This window comes from Odontesthes bonariensis, chromosome 12 (genome assembly GCF_027942865.1).
Source record: "Odontesthes bonariensis isolate fOdoBon6 chromosome 12, fOdoBon6.hap1, whole genome shotgun sequence".
Taxonomy (NCBI): Eukaryota; Metazoa; Chordata; class Actinopteri; order Atheriniformes; family Atherinopsidae; genus Odontesthes; species Odontesthes bonariensis.
The window spans coordinates 8,769,687-8,787,210 of record NC_134517.1 but is presented as its reverse complement, the minus strand read 5'-3'; the positions used below and the strand labels follow the sequence as shown (position 1 = coordinate 8,787,210).

At 42.8% G+C, this 17,524-nt stretch overlaps 1 protein-coding gene across 2 annotated transcripts in view; it reads left to right on the top strand.

Moving 5' to 3' along the window:
- The window catches only part of col18a1a (collagen type XVIII alpha 1 chain a), a 99,817-nt gene that overhangs the window by 47,761 nt on the left and 34,532 nt on the right, over positions 1–17,524 (top strand). For both annotated transcript variants that reach the window (XM_075479046.1, XM_075479045.1), the window contains 3 exons: positions 4,200–4,741; positions 7,456–7,539; positions 12,887–12,955. In XM_075479046.1, coding sequence (XP_075335161.1) covers positions 4,200–4,741; positions 7,456–7,539; positions 12,887–12,955 — 695 coding nt within the window. The remainder of the gene's footprint in view (positions 1–4,199; positions 4,742–7,455; positions 7,540–12,886; positions 12,956–17,524) is intronic.

Here is a 17,524-nt window from a genome sequence, read left to right as displayed (position 1 = left end):
AATCATCACTGAAATATAAATCAAATGAGTATGCAAATTAGTAAAAATGCATCAAATCCACACACATCTTATGAAGTGTTTTGAAATTAATTAAAATCATTAGACGACCAAAACCCTTTTTGTTCTGCATTTTAGAGGCTGGATGACAAAATGGGAACTTTGACATTCCAGAAAAAAGCCTGCTGACTGTTTCGAGTTGTTTTTATGTTGTTATTTTGGCCTGTTGGGTGCAAAGAGCATTCAGAACAGCCAGTGTTAAATCTGAAACTTTCTCAAACACTTAGCAGTGAGATGATGGGATGTCCATTCTTAGAATTAGTTAAGCCAGAGCACCTAAAGATACCGTGGATATATACGAAACATCCTCTGTGGTGCAGGCCCGAGGAGATTTTAAACTCATGCTCATCCTTTCGGTTAGAATCACCAGTGCCACTGGTGTAAAAAGTTTCACTTGTCAGCATTTCATACCTTTTGATTTGTCATTTTTCCCTCCTTGGTTTGACAAATGATACGCAATATTGAGGATTTTCGCAATATTGAGGACAACCTGGTAATGAAATACTGCACAGTATAATATATTTGGCTGAATCTGTATTATTGTTTATCTTCTACAGGGATTCATTTAAATTAAAGTCAGGAAGAAATGAAGATTGATTTAACAATAGCCGCATTCGCACAGTAGGAACCTTTGGCAGTTCCTATAACCTTTTAATCCACGGGGCCGTTTTTTCCCGCATTCGCACATACAGGAACTCGGGACCATCGCCCTCAGTTCCTATAACCATTTTAGCTCCTTCTCCGAGGCTGGGCCTTTTCAGGGTTTTATAGAACACATCTGACGGAGGTGTTTGGTGGTCGGTAGCTACGCCCCATGTCATGTTGTCACGGCTGAAATGTTTTCTCACACGACACGGACACAACCGGCGCGTGTTTAATAAGTTCTAGTTCTAGAACGCAGAATGCAACTGCTCTGTCCGAATGCGGCTATTGTAAGAAACACAAATGGCTCCCTTTAAACCTGTAAACAGCCAGACATATATCAAACTACAAGAACAAACCTGGATTAAACAAACCCAACCATCATATGCAAAAGAAAAAAAGGGTCACCTTTCAATCAAATCTTTAGGCTGCAAATGCATGTTCTTTTAAAACAATCACCGGATTGTAGCTTTGGTGTTTTCTGAGGTGAACTCTGACCCTGCAGACACAGGGTCAGTGCGCTGAGCTGCTTCTTGCAGAGTGAAAGGAGAGATCACCGCCCCTGCCGGCAGGCCTCGAGTGATGTTGGAACTGCTGGCAGAGCGCAGTCGGCTGACACTGCAAAGGTCTCTGTCTGTCCAGATGTTCAAATGTTTTCCCATGGATTATGCAGGATCATGTATTTCCCAAAGCTGTGTACACAGTCTCACACTGTATGTACAGCTTTATCAACAGGGCACCGCAAAGTGTGGCGCTCCGTCCTGGAATGTTACGACAAGACAAAGACCTTCTTTCCTGGTCAGCAAGCGGTTTGGCTTGACAAGACAAACTAGCACCATAAACCCAGCACCACTCCATTCATCTACAGCTCTTTTTTTTTATTATGTCTAACTGACCTTGAAGCTGTCAGTGTTCAACAAAGGCCATTTGGAAAAACCTGAATTGAGATTGCACTTAAAATGCTAATGATGAAGCTTTTGTGTGAGCAACGCTTTCTGATCTCTGACAGGGAATGACGGGCCGGCCCTTTTCTAACAGGGAAGGAGCTTCAGTAGAATTATTCTTGGGGGGACCGGTCAAATATTTGAATCACCTTTAGATCTGTTTTTTAGTGGCATCCGGCACAGTCACACAGAGACACTGTTGTAGTAAAAGGTGAATGCTCACATAAATGTTTCTTCTGATTGGCAGCTTTTGAACAGATCCCAAAAGAGCGCACAGCTGGTTGGTGCATGTGACGACTAATAGATGAGATGGTTCCATAATGACGGGTTTGGAAAGCCGTGTGCACGCACATCTCAAAAGGAAGCACATGCACACATGATTATTTGGAAAAAGTAATAAGAAATCAGATGTGTGAACTGTAGAAGAAAGAGTTAGTCTGGACATAGGAGTGTGATGTTGAATCCCCGGTTTCCACTGCAGAGGAATACTCCAGGCTCTGTTCCAGAGAACTGACTCTTATATATATATATGTTATATTATATATATATATATTATCTGTTACACAGCCTTAAGTTTAATGTAGATACAAGTTTTGCTTCACAAATGACAAAATTCTTTGAAATGAAAGAATTGAGTGGACTGCAGTCGCATGGACAAGTTTCAGTGCATCTGTATTTCGTCCGAGGCCAAAAACCAATCTTTTCAGCACCCATACCAGGGCAACTGACTATTTTGGTCTGCCTTCTGGATTTCACAATGAATTACTACAAGCTTTTGCAGTTTTCAGCCCTCCTTTGATGGAGACTCGGCACATAAGAGGGAGCCAGGTTCAAACGTGTGAGCACAGGCCCGCCGAAGAGACCCTCCAGGTCTCCCATTCTGACTTTGTCAGAGCAAACATCTGGTCGGCTTGGTGCAGATGACACTTCATTGTTAAGCAGCCTTCATACAGCAGTCAAGGTGAACCCGAGGAGCTCTTTACCTGGGCCTTATTGTGTCATTTCACGCTAAACCTTTTCACATGTAGCTATAAAATGCCTGCTTTCTACTCTGGTGTTGTTCTGTCCAAGATTTTATAATTCAGAAAGATTTGTTGCGGTTTGGTCCAGTGATATTTTATTGATATTAACTTTTAATTTGGGTTTTAACTTGCTATGGTATTTATGGAATTGTATTATCCAGTAAGATCCCAGTTAAACCTCCTTTACATTTATTTGTAAATATTCGGTTGCTATATTTGTTTTTCAGATCACAGTTTGACTTATATTTCGAGTGACATGCACATCATTTAGTAAGTAGATGTTAAACTCACTGAGGGAGAGTCATCGCCAGACATATTTGTCTGATTGGTGCTAGTAGGATGTGTATAATGGAATGTATATTTATTGCCGTCCTGTTACGGCTTGACTTGCTTCTCTGCTTTGATTCAGATGATAGCATCTGAGACTTCAGACCGCACGCAGATGAGCTGGGCTGGTGTTTATGGTTGTACAGCAGAAAGCAGAATCTCTTGTTAAGCTAAACATTACGTACGCTAAAGCTTTCAACAAAGCTCGGTGGGGACCTCGTTGATCTGCTGCGCTCAGAGCGACGGAGAGGCTTTGAACTGGGTAATAGAGCTCGCACATTAGTTACCAGGTGGTAAAAGCAAAGCATTTCTTCAAAGCACCACAAAATGTGACAGGCTCTCCAAAAACACTAATTTCTGTCATTTGTCTTCAACCACAAGAAAACATTACTTTTGATCAAAGCAGAAGGCTTTCATAATATGATTTATGCCGGCACAACCAAATCAACACGCGACAGACTTGATACACATGCTCTATGTGTTCTTTTCATTTCCTCAACACATGCAGTTATTATGCGCTGACCGAGCTGGAGTCACCCGGGGTGATGAAACAGTGGGCAGAGATATGCCGGAGGCCCAGCTGCCGGTCCCCGCATGCCCTCAAGCAGTGACATTTAGCAGATGTCGCACTGGTTGACGGAGTTTAGCTTTTATTTCGCTTTTATTTAGCATCCCCAGGAATGCGATGCACAGGCGTCCAGCTGTTCCCTCGTCAGCAGTGGTAGATCAAATTTAAAGTTCTTCAAATAAGAAAATTGGTTCAAACGGCTGGGATTGGATAATACAAGGAGGTAGTGAAATACTGGACAGGCTAAATCAGTCCTCAAGTCACAGGGCTGCATCTGTTCGACTGTGCCTTTATAAGTGGAAGCTCTTTTTGAGTTCATATGTCTGACTTCTTTGGTTGATATTTTTAGGGCTCTTAAAGTAATAAAACGACTTCTTTCGTCGTGCTCAAAAAAGCTTAGAAATGTAGGTGTGTGTAAGCAGTTGTAGTCACTACATTTTACTGTATATGTCAATATTACAGTCTGGTGTAAGTAGCAGCTTATGTTCTCGCATCCATTCCCTCCACATTCATTTAGTGTCAGCCAACAACAGCCTTCCAGCTCCTGGTCTAACACCACACTCTGTTATGCTGCCCACCCTTCTAACCTCCACTCAATGTCTCCAGCTCATGCCCTGACATCTTCCTTCTCTTTTCTAGAAGACAACGGAGTCTCACTGCTGCAACTGATCGGAGATCCTCCTCCCAATGAGATCTCCCGAGTCTATGGACCAGACAACACCCCTGGTTACGTCTTTGGCCCGGACGCTAACACGGGCCAACTGGCACGCGCGCACCTCCCCAGCCCGTTTTACCGAAACTTCGCCCTCATCTTTAACCTGCGACCCACTTCTGACCAGGGCGGCGTCATCTTCTCCATCACAGATTCCTCCCAGAAGATCATGTATGTGGGTGTTAAACTGTCCGCCGTGCAGGGCGCGAAGCAGGACGTCATCTTGTACTACACAGAGCCGGACTCCCAGCAGTCCTATGAGGCGGCCAGGTTCCGTGTTCCCTCCATGAAGAGCATCTGGACCCGCTTTGCAATCGCTGTGAGGGACGACAAGGTGATGTTCTATCTGAACTGTGACACAGACCCTCAAGTGATGCGCATGGAAAGATCCCCGGATGAGATGGAGCTGGAAAGTGGTGCCGGAGTCTTTGTGGGCCAAGCTGGAGGAGCTGACCCTGACAAGTTCCTGGTATGTATACGACCTTCAACCAAATAGTATGTAATGCACGCAATTTTTCACAATGTAAAGATACTTGCAGAGCTCAGTAGATCAGGCTACGTGTTATATAGAAAGAACTGTGCCTCTTACTTCCACAAACTTCTGTTTTCTCCAGGCAACATGATGAGACAGAACTCCCACTGTGTGAAACTTTGGCAAAGTACAGTTCAGTGTTTTGATTTTCTATCTTCAGAGTCATCATGTGAAACATTTTAGCTGAATGACTCATGTGATCCATTTGCTCCAAATCCCAGAATGCATTCATGTCTGTTTCGCCTCACCTTCCTCTTTGGAGACTGCAAATAGCTGAAAAACCTCACAGGAGAATGCAATCAGCTCCAGTTAATTGATGGGATGAATCTTAACAGTTGACCACAACTACAGACCTCAGCCGTGAGGGTCACAGTAGTTCATCCATGGCTAATAGAGAAAATGATAATTGGGCTTTCAGTTTTCGCAAGGTAATTCACCTTTCTCTTATTTCGCTCTTAAAAGAAATTAAAAAACAAATATGAAATAGTACTTTTGTACCAACAAGCTGATTCTCACAAAGCTGTTCGCTAAAAAAAATCTAAGGAATCAAGTAAAAGAATCGTCAAGCCTAAAAAAATAAAAATTATAATCTGAAAGTCATCTCCTTGAGAAATAGGGGAAAACAAATCAGGAAAGACCTGACACAGGACCTGGGAGATGTATCTGGTCCTTCAGCTGATCCATCTACTGGTCAGTGAAGCCTCATCAGAAATGGGCTCCATGGAAGGGTGGCTGTCAAGAAGCCGTTCTTAAGGAAGGGAAACAGGGAGAAAAGGCTGAGCTGTGTCAAAGGACACAAGAAGTGGACTGAAAATCAGTGGCAACAGGTCTGATGGAGGGATGAATCCTCCCCAGAGCCCGGAGCTCAACATTACTGAAGCAGTGTGGGATGGAACGGAACCAAAGGCAGCCGACATCCGTAGAAAAGCTTTGGAATGTCCTTCAAGAAGCCTGGAGAACTATTCCTGAAGACTGCTTAAAGAACCTTCTGTATTGCATTTCCATTCAAGTTTGCTGATTTCAGTCTGAAGCTGCTCCTCATTTTCCTGGCATTACACAAAGCTACGAGGGCGGCAACAGACTTTTGTATAACCGTATAACCGCAGATAGTAGATAAATGTTTCACTAGTGAGGAATATAATTTCCCTCTGGTTTCATTTTTTACTGAATTCCAGTAATTATTTTAGATTTGTGCATAAATGTAATTAAAAAGCAAATATAAAATTGTCATTTATATTTATATAGTTTTCATTTGTTTATAGTATTACCAAGTATAAACGTTGTTTCTCCTATTGTTAAAAAAAGACAGTATTAAGAGCATGAGAACTAAGACAGAACACACACATTCTCACCAAACAAGGCAGCAGAATGTAGGGCCAAGACTTAGATAAACCATGACAAACACACTAAAAGCCTCGATCTCTGGCTCCACTTCCTTTTTTCGTACGAAGTTGATGTTTTCACCACAACAGACCGTTGTTATGAGCATGAAACCATGAAACAACAGACCCGTCTCACTAACTTAACAGAAAAACGCAGATATTCTTCTCTGATGAAAAGCATTTTTTTTAACATGAACATTTTAAACTCTAAATGTATATACATTTTAAATGATCACTTTTCAGCGAATGTAAGCAATTGAAATGGAGTTATTCATTTTGTTTTTTGTCAAGCTCATGCATCTTTCATGTGGTTTGAAATTATTTGGGATATTTCTTTTCTCTTCTCTTTGTATGTGTTTCAGCAGCTCATCTGCATCTGCAGTATTTTCTGGTGGTGTGACACGTTTTAAGACAGATGTTTTTCTTCTTAAAAGAAGGAATAACCCTAACCTTTCTTAAGTTTCTCAGTTCAGAATTTGTCTGCATGTGCTATTTGTTGACCCTAGGTTAGTCCTAAACTCCCACGGTCTTGTGAATTTAATTTTCCTTATTAAATCAAGGCTTGGCATGCTCCTTTCAAACATTTAAGTATTTACAATATGTATTCATAAAATGAACATTCCATTCCAAAACCATGGGAGGCCGCAGTGACAGTTTGGTCCGACTCGTGAAGAGAATCTGAGATTTATCATGAGGATCTAAAGCTCTTTGATAAAAGAAAGACTATGGTCAGCTAAACACTGAACAAAAAAGACCTTTGCGACTTGAATTCATCCATTAAAAGTCGGCATAGAGACCAGGGTTAAAAATGTCAAAGAGCTATTTATCTTCAAAGCCCTCTTAAAACTCCATTTGACTTTTTGCTCAGGACATAAATGTGTCCTGAAGACTCAACTTCAAATAAAGCCCCAACAGAGAGCCCACCTCCACAAATATAGCTAATGGCCTTTTGACAGGCAGGAAGATAGCAGTCATGCTATCAGCATGAGGATCCTGTGTGGGAGCAAGTAACAGATTGAGTGTTTGATGCAGAGATAGTGGCACTTCACACAGGCTTGTACCAGAGACATCAATAGCCCCGCTGATTAAGCTGATATTTCCCAGGGGGAATTCCCTGGGAAATATCAGCTGAGTTCAGAGACAAACATCCATATTTATATGTTGGCAATAGTACGTCCTGTGTGTGTGTCTGCGTGAGAATAAGTGCTGTTCAGGCATTATTTGTATCTCAAAACATCAAAAGACAATGGGCCATGTTTTGTCCAACAGGGCGTGATGGCCGAGCTGAGGGTGGTCGGAGACCCCCGTGCAGCTGAGAGGCACTGCGAGGAGGATGAAGATGATTCAGACATGGTAAGAGATACCTGCTGTTTATTTTGGAGATGTCTGTGCGAGTGTCTGTGCACTTGTGTATAGCTGTAGGAAAACAGGAAATCATTTCATTTTGGAAGGAATATAATTAGGGCTGGGCAACGATTCTAATTTTTTATCTAATTAATCACATGATTTCCCTGATTAATCACGATTAATCGCATTTGTACGCAAAATACAAAAATGAATTCAAAAGTAGTGTATAGCTTTTAGCATTTAGTTTTATTTTAAATGTGCTGCCATATGAATGAAAGTGCCATAACATTTGTTGTGCAAACACACTTTTAACATCAGCATCTTTCTGTAGTTTTTATGTAGAAGCCTCGCTCCACTGTCTGTTTCCTTGAATGACTTGCTGCTATCAGTTGTGTGTTTTGCCTTTAAGTGATATTTTAGACTGGAACTACTACGCTGAGAAGACAATTCAACTTGGCAGTGTTTACAGATGACTTTGGTTCTGTCGACTCCGCCGTCTGGAAGAACTTTAAAATGAAAATGGCCGAGTAAAAGTTCCGTACCCTTCTCCATGTTTGGTGGATCCGCCGATTACTTTCTTTTCCGGTCCCGCAGCAGACAGCAACAGACTTTTACAAATTAAAAGCCTATAAAACAGGTGGTTTGTGGCGTAGTGGGTTGAGCAGGCGCCCCATGTACAAGAGGCTATAGTCCGTGCTACAGCTGGCCCCGGTTCAAGTCTCGCATCAGATGGCCCTGTGCTGCGTGTCGTGCCCCCTGCCTCCTGTGTCTCTCAACTTTCCTATCCATTAAAGGCACAAAAGCCCCCCCAATTATTTTTTTTTATTAAAAAAAACAACAAAAAACACGCGTTAATGCGCGATAAAATAATGATCGGCGTTAAATAATCGACGCGTTAACGTGATAATAACGATTAACTTGCCCAGCCCTAAATATAATTGATGAATGATGAAATAAAATAAAAAAAATCAAATCTGATTGACTTGGGAGTGTCAAAAATACTTGATGCTGCTATTTACAGATGGAATCGTGTGTTCCTTCAAGGGCTAGATCGCAAACAGCATCTAACTAACTGGGTTACATTAGTTTGTTACATTACATCACAAATTTGGAAATTTGGTTACCCAGCACATAATTCCAGCAGCTCTCTGGTTTGTTTCCACATTTTTCAGCTCAAAGTGTTTGTGTCTTCGTTTTGTCCTTACTGACCCAGCCCTCAGCTTCCCGCTTGGCTTCATTCAAATAAAGTCCACACCACAATATATTTAGGCCTGATTTCTAGCCACAAACAGATGGCCCTGATCTGAAGCTAATCTGAAGTTGATGACCGATCATTAGTTGCCATGTAAGTAAGACATCATGGAAGTACTGGATTTGGGGTCTTATTAGAGGTCTTACTGGGGCTTTGGAAGCTAATCAGCAGCTCCCACATACAAACTGCTCCCCCGTTGCCATCATTGTGGTTAGTAACAGAAGCAAAAAAATGGCAGTGACCAGCAGAGATCACTTCAGCAGTACACGACCCAAACCAGCACAGAAAATGTTCAAAAAATGTCTTTTACATTACATTACATTACATTACGGTCATTTTGCAGACGCTTTTAACCAAAGCGACTTACAATAAGTGCGTTCAACATCGGTAGGCAAAAGAACTTCAGGTCACAAGAAATCATAAGTGCATTTCCTTCTAATACCAAACAGCTAAGAGCAAAACTAGTGCTAGAGTAAGTGCGATAACCAACCAGCCTCTCACCAACTGCACACCAGTCACAGCGGGGTGGGGATGCAAACCCTGGTTCGGGTAGGGGAAGAAATAAAAGAGGTAAGAAAAGCAGGACTGGGATTCAAACCCTGGTTCGGGTAGGGGGTAATGAAAATATAGAGGGTGCCAGTGGTGGAGGAAACAATAAGTGCGTAAGGAACTAGGACGGCGCAGATGCTGTCCTAAGAGGGCGGATCAGGGTAGTTTTTCCTGAAGAGGTGGGTTTTCAGCCTACGGCGAAAGATGGGCAGCGACTCAGCTGTCCTGATATCAGTCGGGAGATCGTTCCACCATCGGGGTGCCAGAACAGAGAAAAGCCGTGACCGTGTCGATCGTGCGCAGGGACCGCTGAGTGACGGGGCAGCCAGGCGCCTGGTGGCTGCAGAGCGAAGTGGTCGGGCGGGGGTGTAGGGCTTGACCATAGCCTGGAGGTATGAAGGAGCTGTTCCTTCCACTGCCCTGTAGGCCAGCACCAGAGTCTTAAACTGGATGCGAGCAGCTACAGGGAGCCAGTGTAGAGAGCGGAGAAGGGGAGTGGTGTGGGAGAACTTTGGGAGGTTGAACACCAGACGAGCAGCAGCTTTCTGAACCAGCTCCAGAGGTCTGATGGCAGAAGCCGGGGCGCCAGCAAGGAGGGAGTTGCAGTAGTCCAGGCGGGAGATGACAAGAGCCTGGATGAGCACCTGTGCTGCCTTGTCGGTGAGGAAGGGGCGAATCCTCCGGATGTTGTAGAGGAGGAATCGGCAGGAACGGGTCACTGATGCGATGTTTGGCGAGAACGACAGTTGGTCGTCCAGGGTCACACCCAGATTCCTCGCGGTCCGGGTTGATGTCACCACAGAGTCATCCATGGTGATGGCCAGGTCTCTGAACGGGCAGCCCTTCCCCGGGAGAAACACCAGCTCAGTCTTGTCCAGGTTGAGCTTAAGGTGGTGCATCGACATCCACCCCGAGATGTCTGCCAGGCACGCAGCAATGCGTGCTTCCACTTGGGTGTCAGAAGGGGGAAAAGACAGAATCAGCTGGGTGTCGTCTGCATAGCAGTGGTAGGAAAAGTTATGGGAGTGGATGACAGAACCAAGAGATGATGTGTAGAGGGAGAAAAGAAGAGGACCCAGGACCGAACCTTGGGGAACCCCGGTGGTGAGCCTACGTGGCTTCGACACAGACCCTCTCAGTGTGACCTGGTAGGAGCGATCTGTCTTTTCACTGTAAATGGCTCATTATGAAATCTCAAGAAGATGCAAAGAAAGACACAATTTGTCCAGAGCTATTCTAGAACCATTCAGTTTATATCATATTGTTGTATGATATGACATATTTATGTATAACATAATACAATATTTGATATAAAATGTTGAACATAATTAATATAGAATATAGAACTATGACATTCTAGTTATTGTCATTCAGTTATAATCCAATTATGTCAAACTTATCAACATTCAAATGAGTGACATCAGTGAAGAAGCTACGGTCTGTTCAGGAAACTCAACAGAATTTGGTCAAACATTTGGAAAAATACCCACGTCTCTTTCACATATCCAGTTTGCAAGTTCCTGACGTTGAGAAAAAGAAACGGCTACTTGTATCACAGTTTAACGTGGAAGGAGCTGCGTAAAAAAAAAATTCATCTCCAGTAGACTCCATTACTGTAATGCTCTTTTAACTGGACTTCCCAAAAAGAGCATTAAACATCTGCAGCTCATCCAGAACGCTGCTGCTAGAGTTTTAACCCGGACTAAGAGATCTGAACACATCACAGCAGTTTTAAAATCTTTACTCTGGCTTCCAGTCAGTCACAGAATAGATTTTAAAAGCCTGCTGATGGTTTACAAATCCCAGAACGGTTTGGGCCCAAAATAAATCTGTGATATGTTCAGAGAATATAAACCCAGCAGAGCTCTTAGATCCAAGGACTCAGGTCAGCTGGTCCAGTCCAGAGTCCAGACTAAACATGGAGAAGCAGCATTTAGCTGTTATGCTGCCAACAAGTGGAACAAACTGCCAGTGGAGATTAAACTTTCACCAAATGGAGACATTTTTAAATCCAGGTTAAAAACATTTCTGTTCTCATGTGTCTATGCATGAAATCTGCACAATATCTTTTAACTTATCTGGACTGTTGCTTGTTTTTAAATTAATTTAAGTTATTTTATTTGTTTCTCTTTATATTCTTTTATGTATTTCTAATGCTTCTTCCACTCCCTGCTGCAATGCTTTTATTTTAGGTAAAGCACTTTGAATTGTTTTGTACGTGAAATGTGATATACAAATAAATTTGATTTGATTTGATGATTTGATTAAAAAAAGATGATTTGGGCAGAAATTTCAAGAATCTTTATTGTCACTATGCAGGCACAATGAAATTTAGTTCAGGAGCTCTTGGCTTTGTATACACAAAAAATATAAAAAGATATCTAAATAATATACAAGAGAATAAAAATAGTAAAAGTTAAAGTAAAAAGTTAAAAAGTTAAAAAGTAAAAAGTTAAAAAGTTAAAAAGTAAAAAGTAAAAGTAAAAAGTTACAGTGCAATTTGAATAAATAACAATTTTCTCTCTCCTCGCTTCTCTCTTCTCAAGATTCAGGCAAGGTGGCACATGTCCAACATTTCGAAAAGTTTTCCTCTGAAATAAAAGCCTCCTGCCCATAATTTCCAGCTACGTTTTGATGATGCACTGGTGTGTTTTATTGTGAGGATTTCCTGTTCAGCTACACTACACTGAACGATTGGAAACAGAAACGGTAACATTGGAGGAGATGGGCAAACAGATGTAGATGTAGAGGGCATATTCTGCCATGCTTAAAAGAGATACAGTAATTGTACAAATGTTCAAATTATTTTGAATCATTAATCAAACATCCTGTATTAGACAGAATGATGGGACGTGCCCCTTGTAATGCTGTCCTAAACTAACACAATGGACGAAGTTCTCCCGGTTCTTTAAGTTTGCGTCGCACCAGAGTAAATCTGTAACTGAAAAAAGTCAGAAAGCAGCTTTTTACTGCTGACCCTGACCACCCACACATAATCACAGGTGCCTGACTGTGGCCCACCAGCAGCCTTCACTGTTATTTAGTGAAACATTTACAGCTGCTCTGCTCGCTCAAACCACCAAAACCCGAGTCTTCAGCGCATGTTGTTGTCAAATCTTTAGATGTTTTCAGGGTTACATGGGAAGATCACAGGTTTCTCATCACAGGATGTGCCTTTTATCCGAAATGATAACCTAGCAGCTGTTTTCCAGTTGGAATTTACCGTGTGGAGCCTTGCAACTGTTTAAATGCAGAATCAGGAGTCCGTAATTACTTTATAATTTGAACAAATAAAAGTCTCAATAAGTAAACAATATCTGTTTCATATAACAACAGATATCCAGCAGTGAAGGCATTGCTGTCACACAGATCACAAATAGCAAATTCTCTGAATTCTTTGATCGCTGGCTTGGATTGGAAACAAAAAATCCTTAGAAGAGCCCCCTAAGAGAACACTTTCAGGGTTATAGTGGTCCCATCACTGAATGAAACTCAGAGCTACGTCTTGTGTTCTGTAAAATGAAATGTGAAATGTGTATTTGGTCTCCTCAGGCTTCAGGAGAAGGAAGCGGTGTTGAAGAAACCAGACCTGCAAAACCCATACAGAACCCCAGATTCACGGTATGGAAGAGCTTCCGTTTGTTGGCGCGCTCCTTAACTCGATGCTCAGGTTTATCTTTGTATCGGAAGGTTGTCACACTGATGTTTTATGGATAGCAGCACCACATGCTATGGTCCTGTTCCCCGCCTCATAAGCTGTACTGTTAAAAAAAAAAAATTGTTGCTCTACTTTCCCATTGGACATTGCTCTTTAACATTCCCTCAAGAAGTTTCCTGTAAAAATGGCAGACCAGAGGCACGCAAGAGATTAAGGATGAAATGAATGAAAAACACTGAGTTGTCTAAGGAGGGTTTAAACAGCTCATCAAGCCAGATGTGTAATCCCCGGCCGATTATTAACAGAAGAATGCTCTGTGTGAGATGTGCTGCTGATGTCTCGAGTTACTTTTTGCATCCCTCGTGGGAAGATAAAAAACTGCTGAGTCAGGATCTGGAAATTGAGCTGCATCTGTCTTATACATTTGAGACTTTTTACATAAAGGGTTTCCTCCCGACAAACTGGAAAGGAAACAACTTCTGCGAGTGAAATATGGCTATCATATCAAGAATCCATTCCAATTCCTTTTTTTCTCCTGCATGGAGTGATCCCAACTTAAAGGGATAGTTCGCCTCTTTTGACATGAAGCTGTATGACATCCCATATTAGCAATATCATTTATGAACATTTTCTTACCCCCTGCTGCGTCCTGTGAGCGTTGACAAAGGTAGTCCGGCTAGTTGGCTGGGGCTTAAAAAATAAAGCGTCTTGCTTCTCAAAACAATATGCGTTCAAAAGAGTAATACATTTGCATCACAAAATCGTTCATCCAGAAAAAGTCAGACCTCACAATCGCTTGGCGCTATTTCCTCTCCCTTCATATCACTGCGTGCTGTGCAGACCGAAGTGCAGACCGAGCAGTAACACTGTAACAGGCGCAGCTGTCGGCAGGTGGCTGAACACATTGATATGAAGGTAGAGAGAAAATAGCGCCAAGCGATTGTGAGGTCTGACTTTTTGTTTTTGTGATGCAAATGTATCGCTCTTTTGAACGCATATTATTTTGAAAAGCAAGACGCTTTATTTTTTAAGGCCCAGCCAACTAGCCGGACTACTTTCGTCAATGCCAAAACTCGGCTGGAACTCGGCTCACAGAACGCAGCGGGGGGTAAGTCAAATTTAATAAACGATATTGCTAACAGGCCCGCCAATAGGGGGGGACAAATGGGTATTTTGTCCCGGGCCCAGGAATGGGGGGGCATAACTGGGCCCCCATGAAGTTGCGATTAATTATTGTATGTTTCCTTCAAAATGTGTTGATTTGGGGAAGAAAAGTGCTTTATTTGCATTTAATAAATGACTTCTGGATCGTTTGCCTTCATTGCCCTTAAAAGAGAATCAGAGAATTTTGTCCCGGGCCCAGCCAAACCTGTCAGCGGCCCTGATTGTTAATATGGGATGTCATACAGCTCCATGTCAAAAGAGGCGAACTATCCCTTTAAAGAAATTCCTGAAGGACGAGTTGTGAGCTTTTATTCATTTCAGTGGGCACGGGTGGAGTGTACAGCCTTTAGATGGACCTGTTACCTGCATGAAGGCCCAACAAACACAAAGTCTAAGAATGCCCACAGCTTCTGGTCTCTTTATCTCTTTGTCATCCACGGGTACATTTCAACACATTTTCTCTGCTCCATTCAGTCACACGCCCAGGATTTCTGTTAGCAATCATTCATGCAAGTCCTCTGAAACGGTTACTATCTTTCAGAGACTTTTGTTTATCTCTGTTTTGGTCACACTCTCCATCTCTACCCCCGTTCTGTCTCTGTCCTCCTCTCTCTGCTTTCTGTCCCTCTCACTTTCATGCACAATCAGATTCCACCAGACACCCACTGACATCTTCCCACCCTGAGAGATGCTCAGTCATGCCGGGATGTGCCACAATCTCCCCCCCGCACCATTGCTCTGTGCTTGCGTGCGCTCACAATTACAGTTGAGACTTACAAAAACCAGATGTCAATTTGGACCCAATCTGATCCAAGTCAGAGGCCCCCTCGCCTCGAGGCTTTGTTATTCCGACTGGTTTCTCAATCAGCTGTGTGTTCAGGAACTGACAAAGGTGGAAAATAAAACTGCGGAAGGAGGAAAGGAGGGCGAGCTCAGGTAGCTCGAGTCAGAAGTCTTTTCATCATTACCGACTTACTTGCACTGCCTTGATGCCATGTATGTTTACAAGGGGGCTTTTTTCCATCTGTGCTGCAGGTATTTATTAACAACATGTATAATATACAGTGTCATGTTAAAGGCAACAGCTGGCATTTAACGTCCACCTGCCAACGTCTTTCCATCTCATGATGATGATGATGATGTGTTCACACAGTGTAACTTATACTCTGCACAATCGTCCAAGCATTGCAATTAAGACAAGTCCGGGCAAAGGCGAGTCAGACAGGGAGAGTAGAAGCGAGGCTTTCCATTTTGTCATCCTGGAATTCTTGGTGATAGATGGCAGAGCGAGTCAGTCATCCCTAACGATGTCACTGCGGGAATCAAAGTGTCCCCTGAAGCTTGTTGCCCAAAGTGGATGTGCTCCGAGACCATTATTTTTTACTAACAAATGATTGTTGAAGGTTTCAGGAATGCAGCTGCTTAGGTGTTACTTGAAACTGACCAGCTGAGAAGACCTGCAATCTTCCTCTTATCAATGTATTTCAACATTTTTTAGATATTTTTGCCAAAAAAACAGCTTCTGTGAATGCAAACTGTGCACAGTGTTATGACTTTTGTCTATTACGACATGTACACATTTCTAAAGGCTTCACAGCGACTGCATGTCCTGCTGGTCGTCGTTTGTACATGTTTCCTCCCATTTGTGGCTTTAAATTGTCTCAGATCAGGTAAAACGCTTCAACATCTTCAAGAAATTCAGTATGTATGTTCAGATTGATTTATGGGGCACGAATTAAAAGGAGTGAGAGTATAACGACAGTATTACATCTTCACAAAAGAGTAATCTGAAGTCACCTTTCACTCAGCTGCATTTCTAAACCGTGGTCTTTTCCCAATCTTTAACCCTGTGCTGCTTTTTGTTAGCACTATTCTCCTAATGACACATAGCATTGTTTTGGTGGAAATGTCATTAATTCTGTTCAAACTGAGTCTGATTCCTCAGACCAAAGAGAGCCAAACCTCGCTCGCTGCATTTTATAAACAACTGGACTGTTTTCCCTTCAGCATCAGGCCAACCACAAAAATGCAATGCAGATTTCACCAACTGTGTTACTGCAGAGCGTTTGCACTGAAAACCCCTGCTGCACTGCTGTGGAGGTGGAATATGTTACATGTCGAGGGAGCTGCATACCTGCTCTTAGATTCATGGCTTAGTGTGGTACAAATCCATCAACGCTATGCTCTGAGGATATGAGCCTCCCACCCGTCATTCCCATCCATGAAGCCGTGATGGATATGGCAAAGGAGTGAAGAGGCAGGGTGCTCATTATCACGTTTATTCATAAATCAACAGTTAATGACAGTCTGGCGAGATTCTTAGCCTCGTCAGAACCATGCAACACGTTGGGGAGATTGCTTTCCCACAGGGAAAAGTGGTTAATTATCAACAATGGCATCATGTTGGCCCCTCACTTGGCCCCCAAATGCCCCCCCCCCCCCCCAGCATGTTTCTTCCCACTGCCCTCTTGAATTCCACAGGTGAAGATTTTGAGGTGTGTCAGCGGTGAAGAATGAGCAGAGGGGAGTTGTTGCATTATTCCTTTTCTTTGTGTGGGAACAAAGTCGAGCTTGATGTTGCTTTTTAGAGGCAGACGACTGTTAGCAGGCCGGAGACCGGCCCGTCTTTTCTCTGTTCACAAAACTTAACCACAGCATGATCACATGTAGTGAACAAAACACAACCAGTCAAACCATCTGCTCATTAGAGGAAGCGTGTTGCATGATGCGGCCGAACGAAAGCTACCGAAGAAACAACAAAATGATGGAGGGAGGAGACCTGGAATTAGTCAGAAAGATCAAGAAATATATAAAAAAAAAGAACAGATGGCAGAGCTCTGTGTGCTCATTAAAGACCTGCTACCCTTCCACTTCTAACCGATGTAGGCAGGCATGAAGAGGAGTCGTTAGGCGTGTCATGTTTTTCTTTTGTGTGTGGGATTTTGCTGTTGTACAAGTAAATCTAATTCTATGTTGCAGCTGGCTCTTTTTAATGAAGATTTACAGAAAAAGCTTCCGGTAACAGAACATTTGGTGAACTTTTTTGGTGCTTGGAGCCAGCGGAGGAGCTGTGCAGGTGAAACGTGGGCGCTGAAGCTGAAGCAACCGGATGACCGGACACATGCACACAGAGGCAAACACTAGTGCGTGTTGCTATAATGTTGCTTGGATTACATGGGAATCAAATTGCTGTACTCTGCAAGCAACTGAAATTAGATTCTTACAAATGCAGGCCAAATTGGTGAATTAGACCGGAGGACTGTGTTCCTTCACAGCCTTAATAAGGTGAAGATAAAGAGAAGTTGTGCAACAAGGCTGGGGGAGGCCTTGGATTCTGACTAACACATAAACTGTAATTACTTGACAAC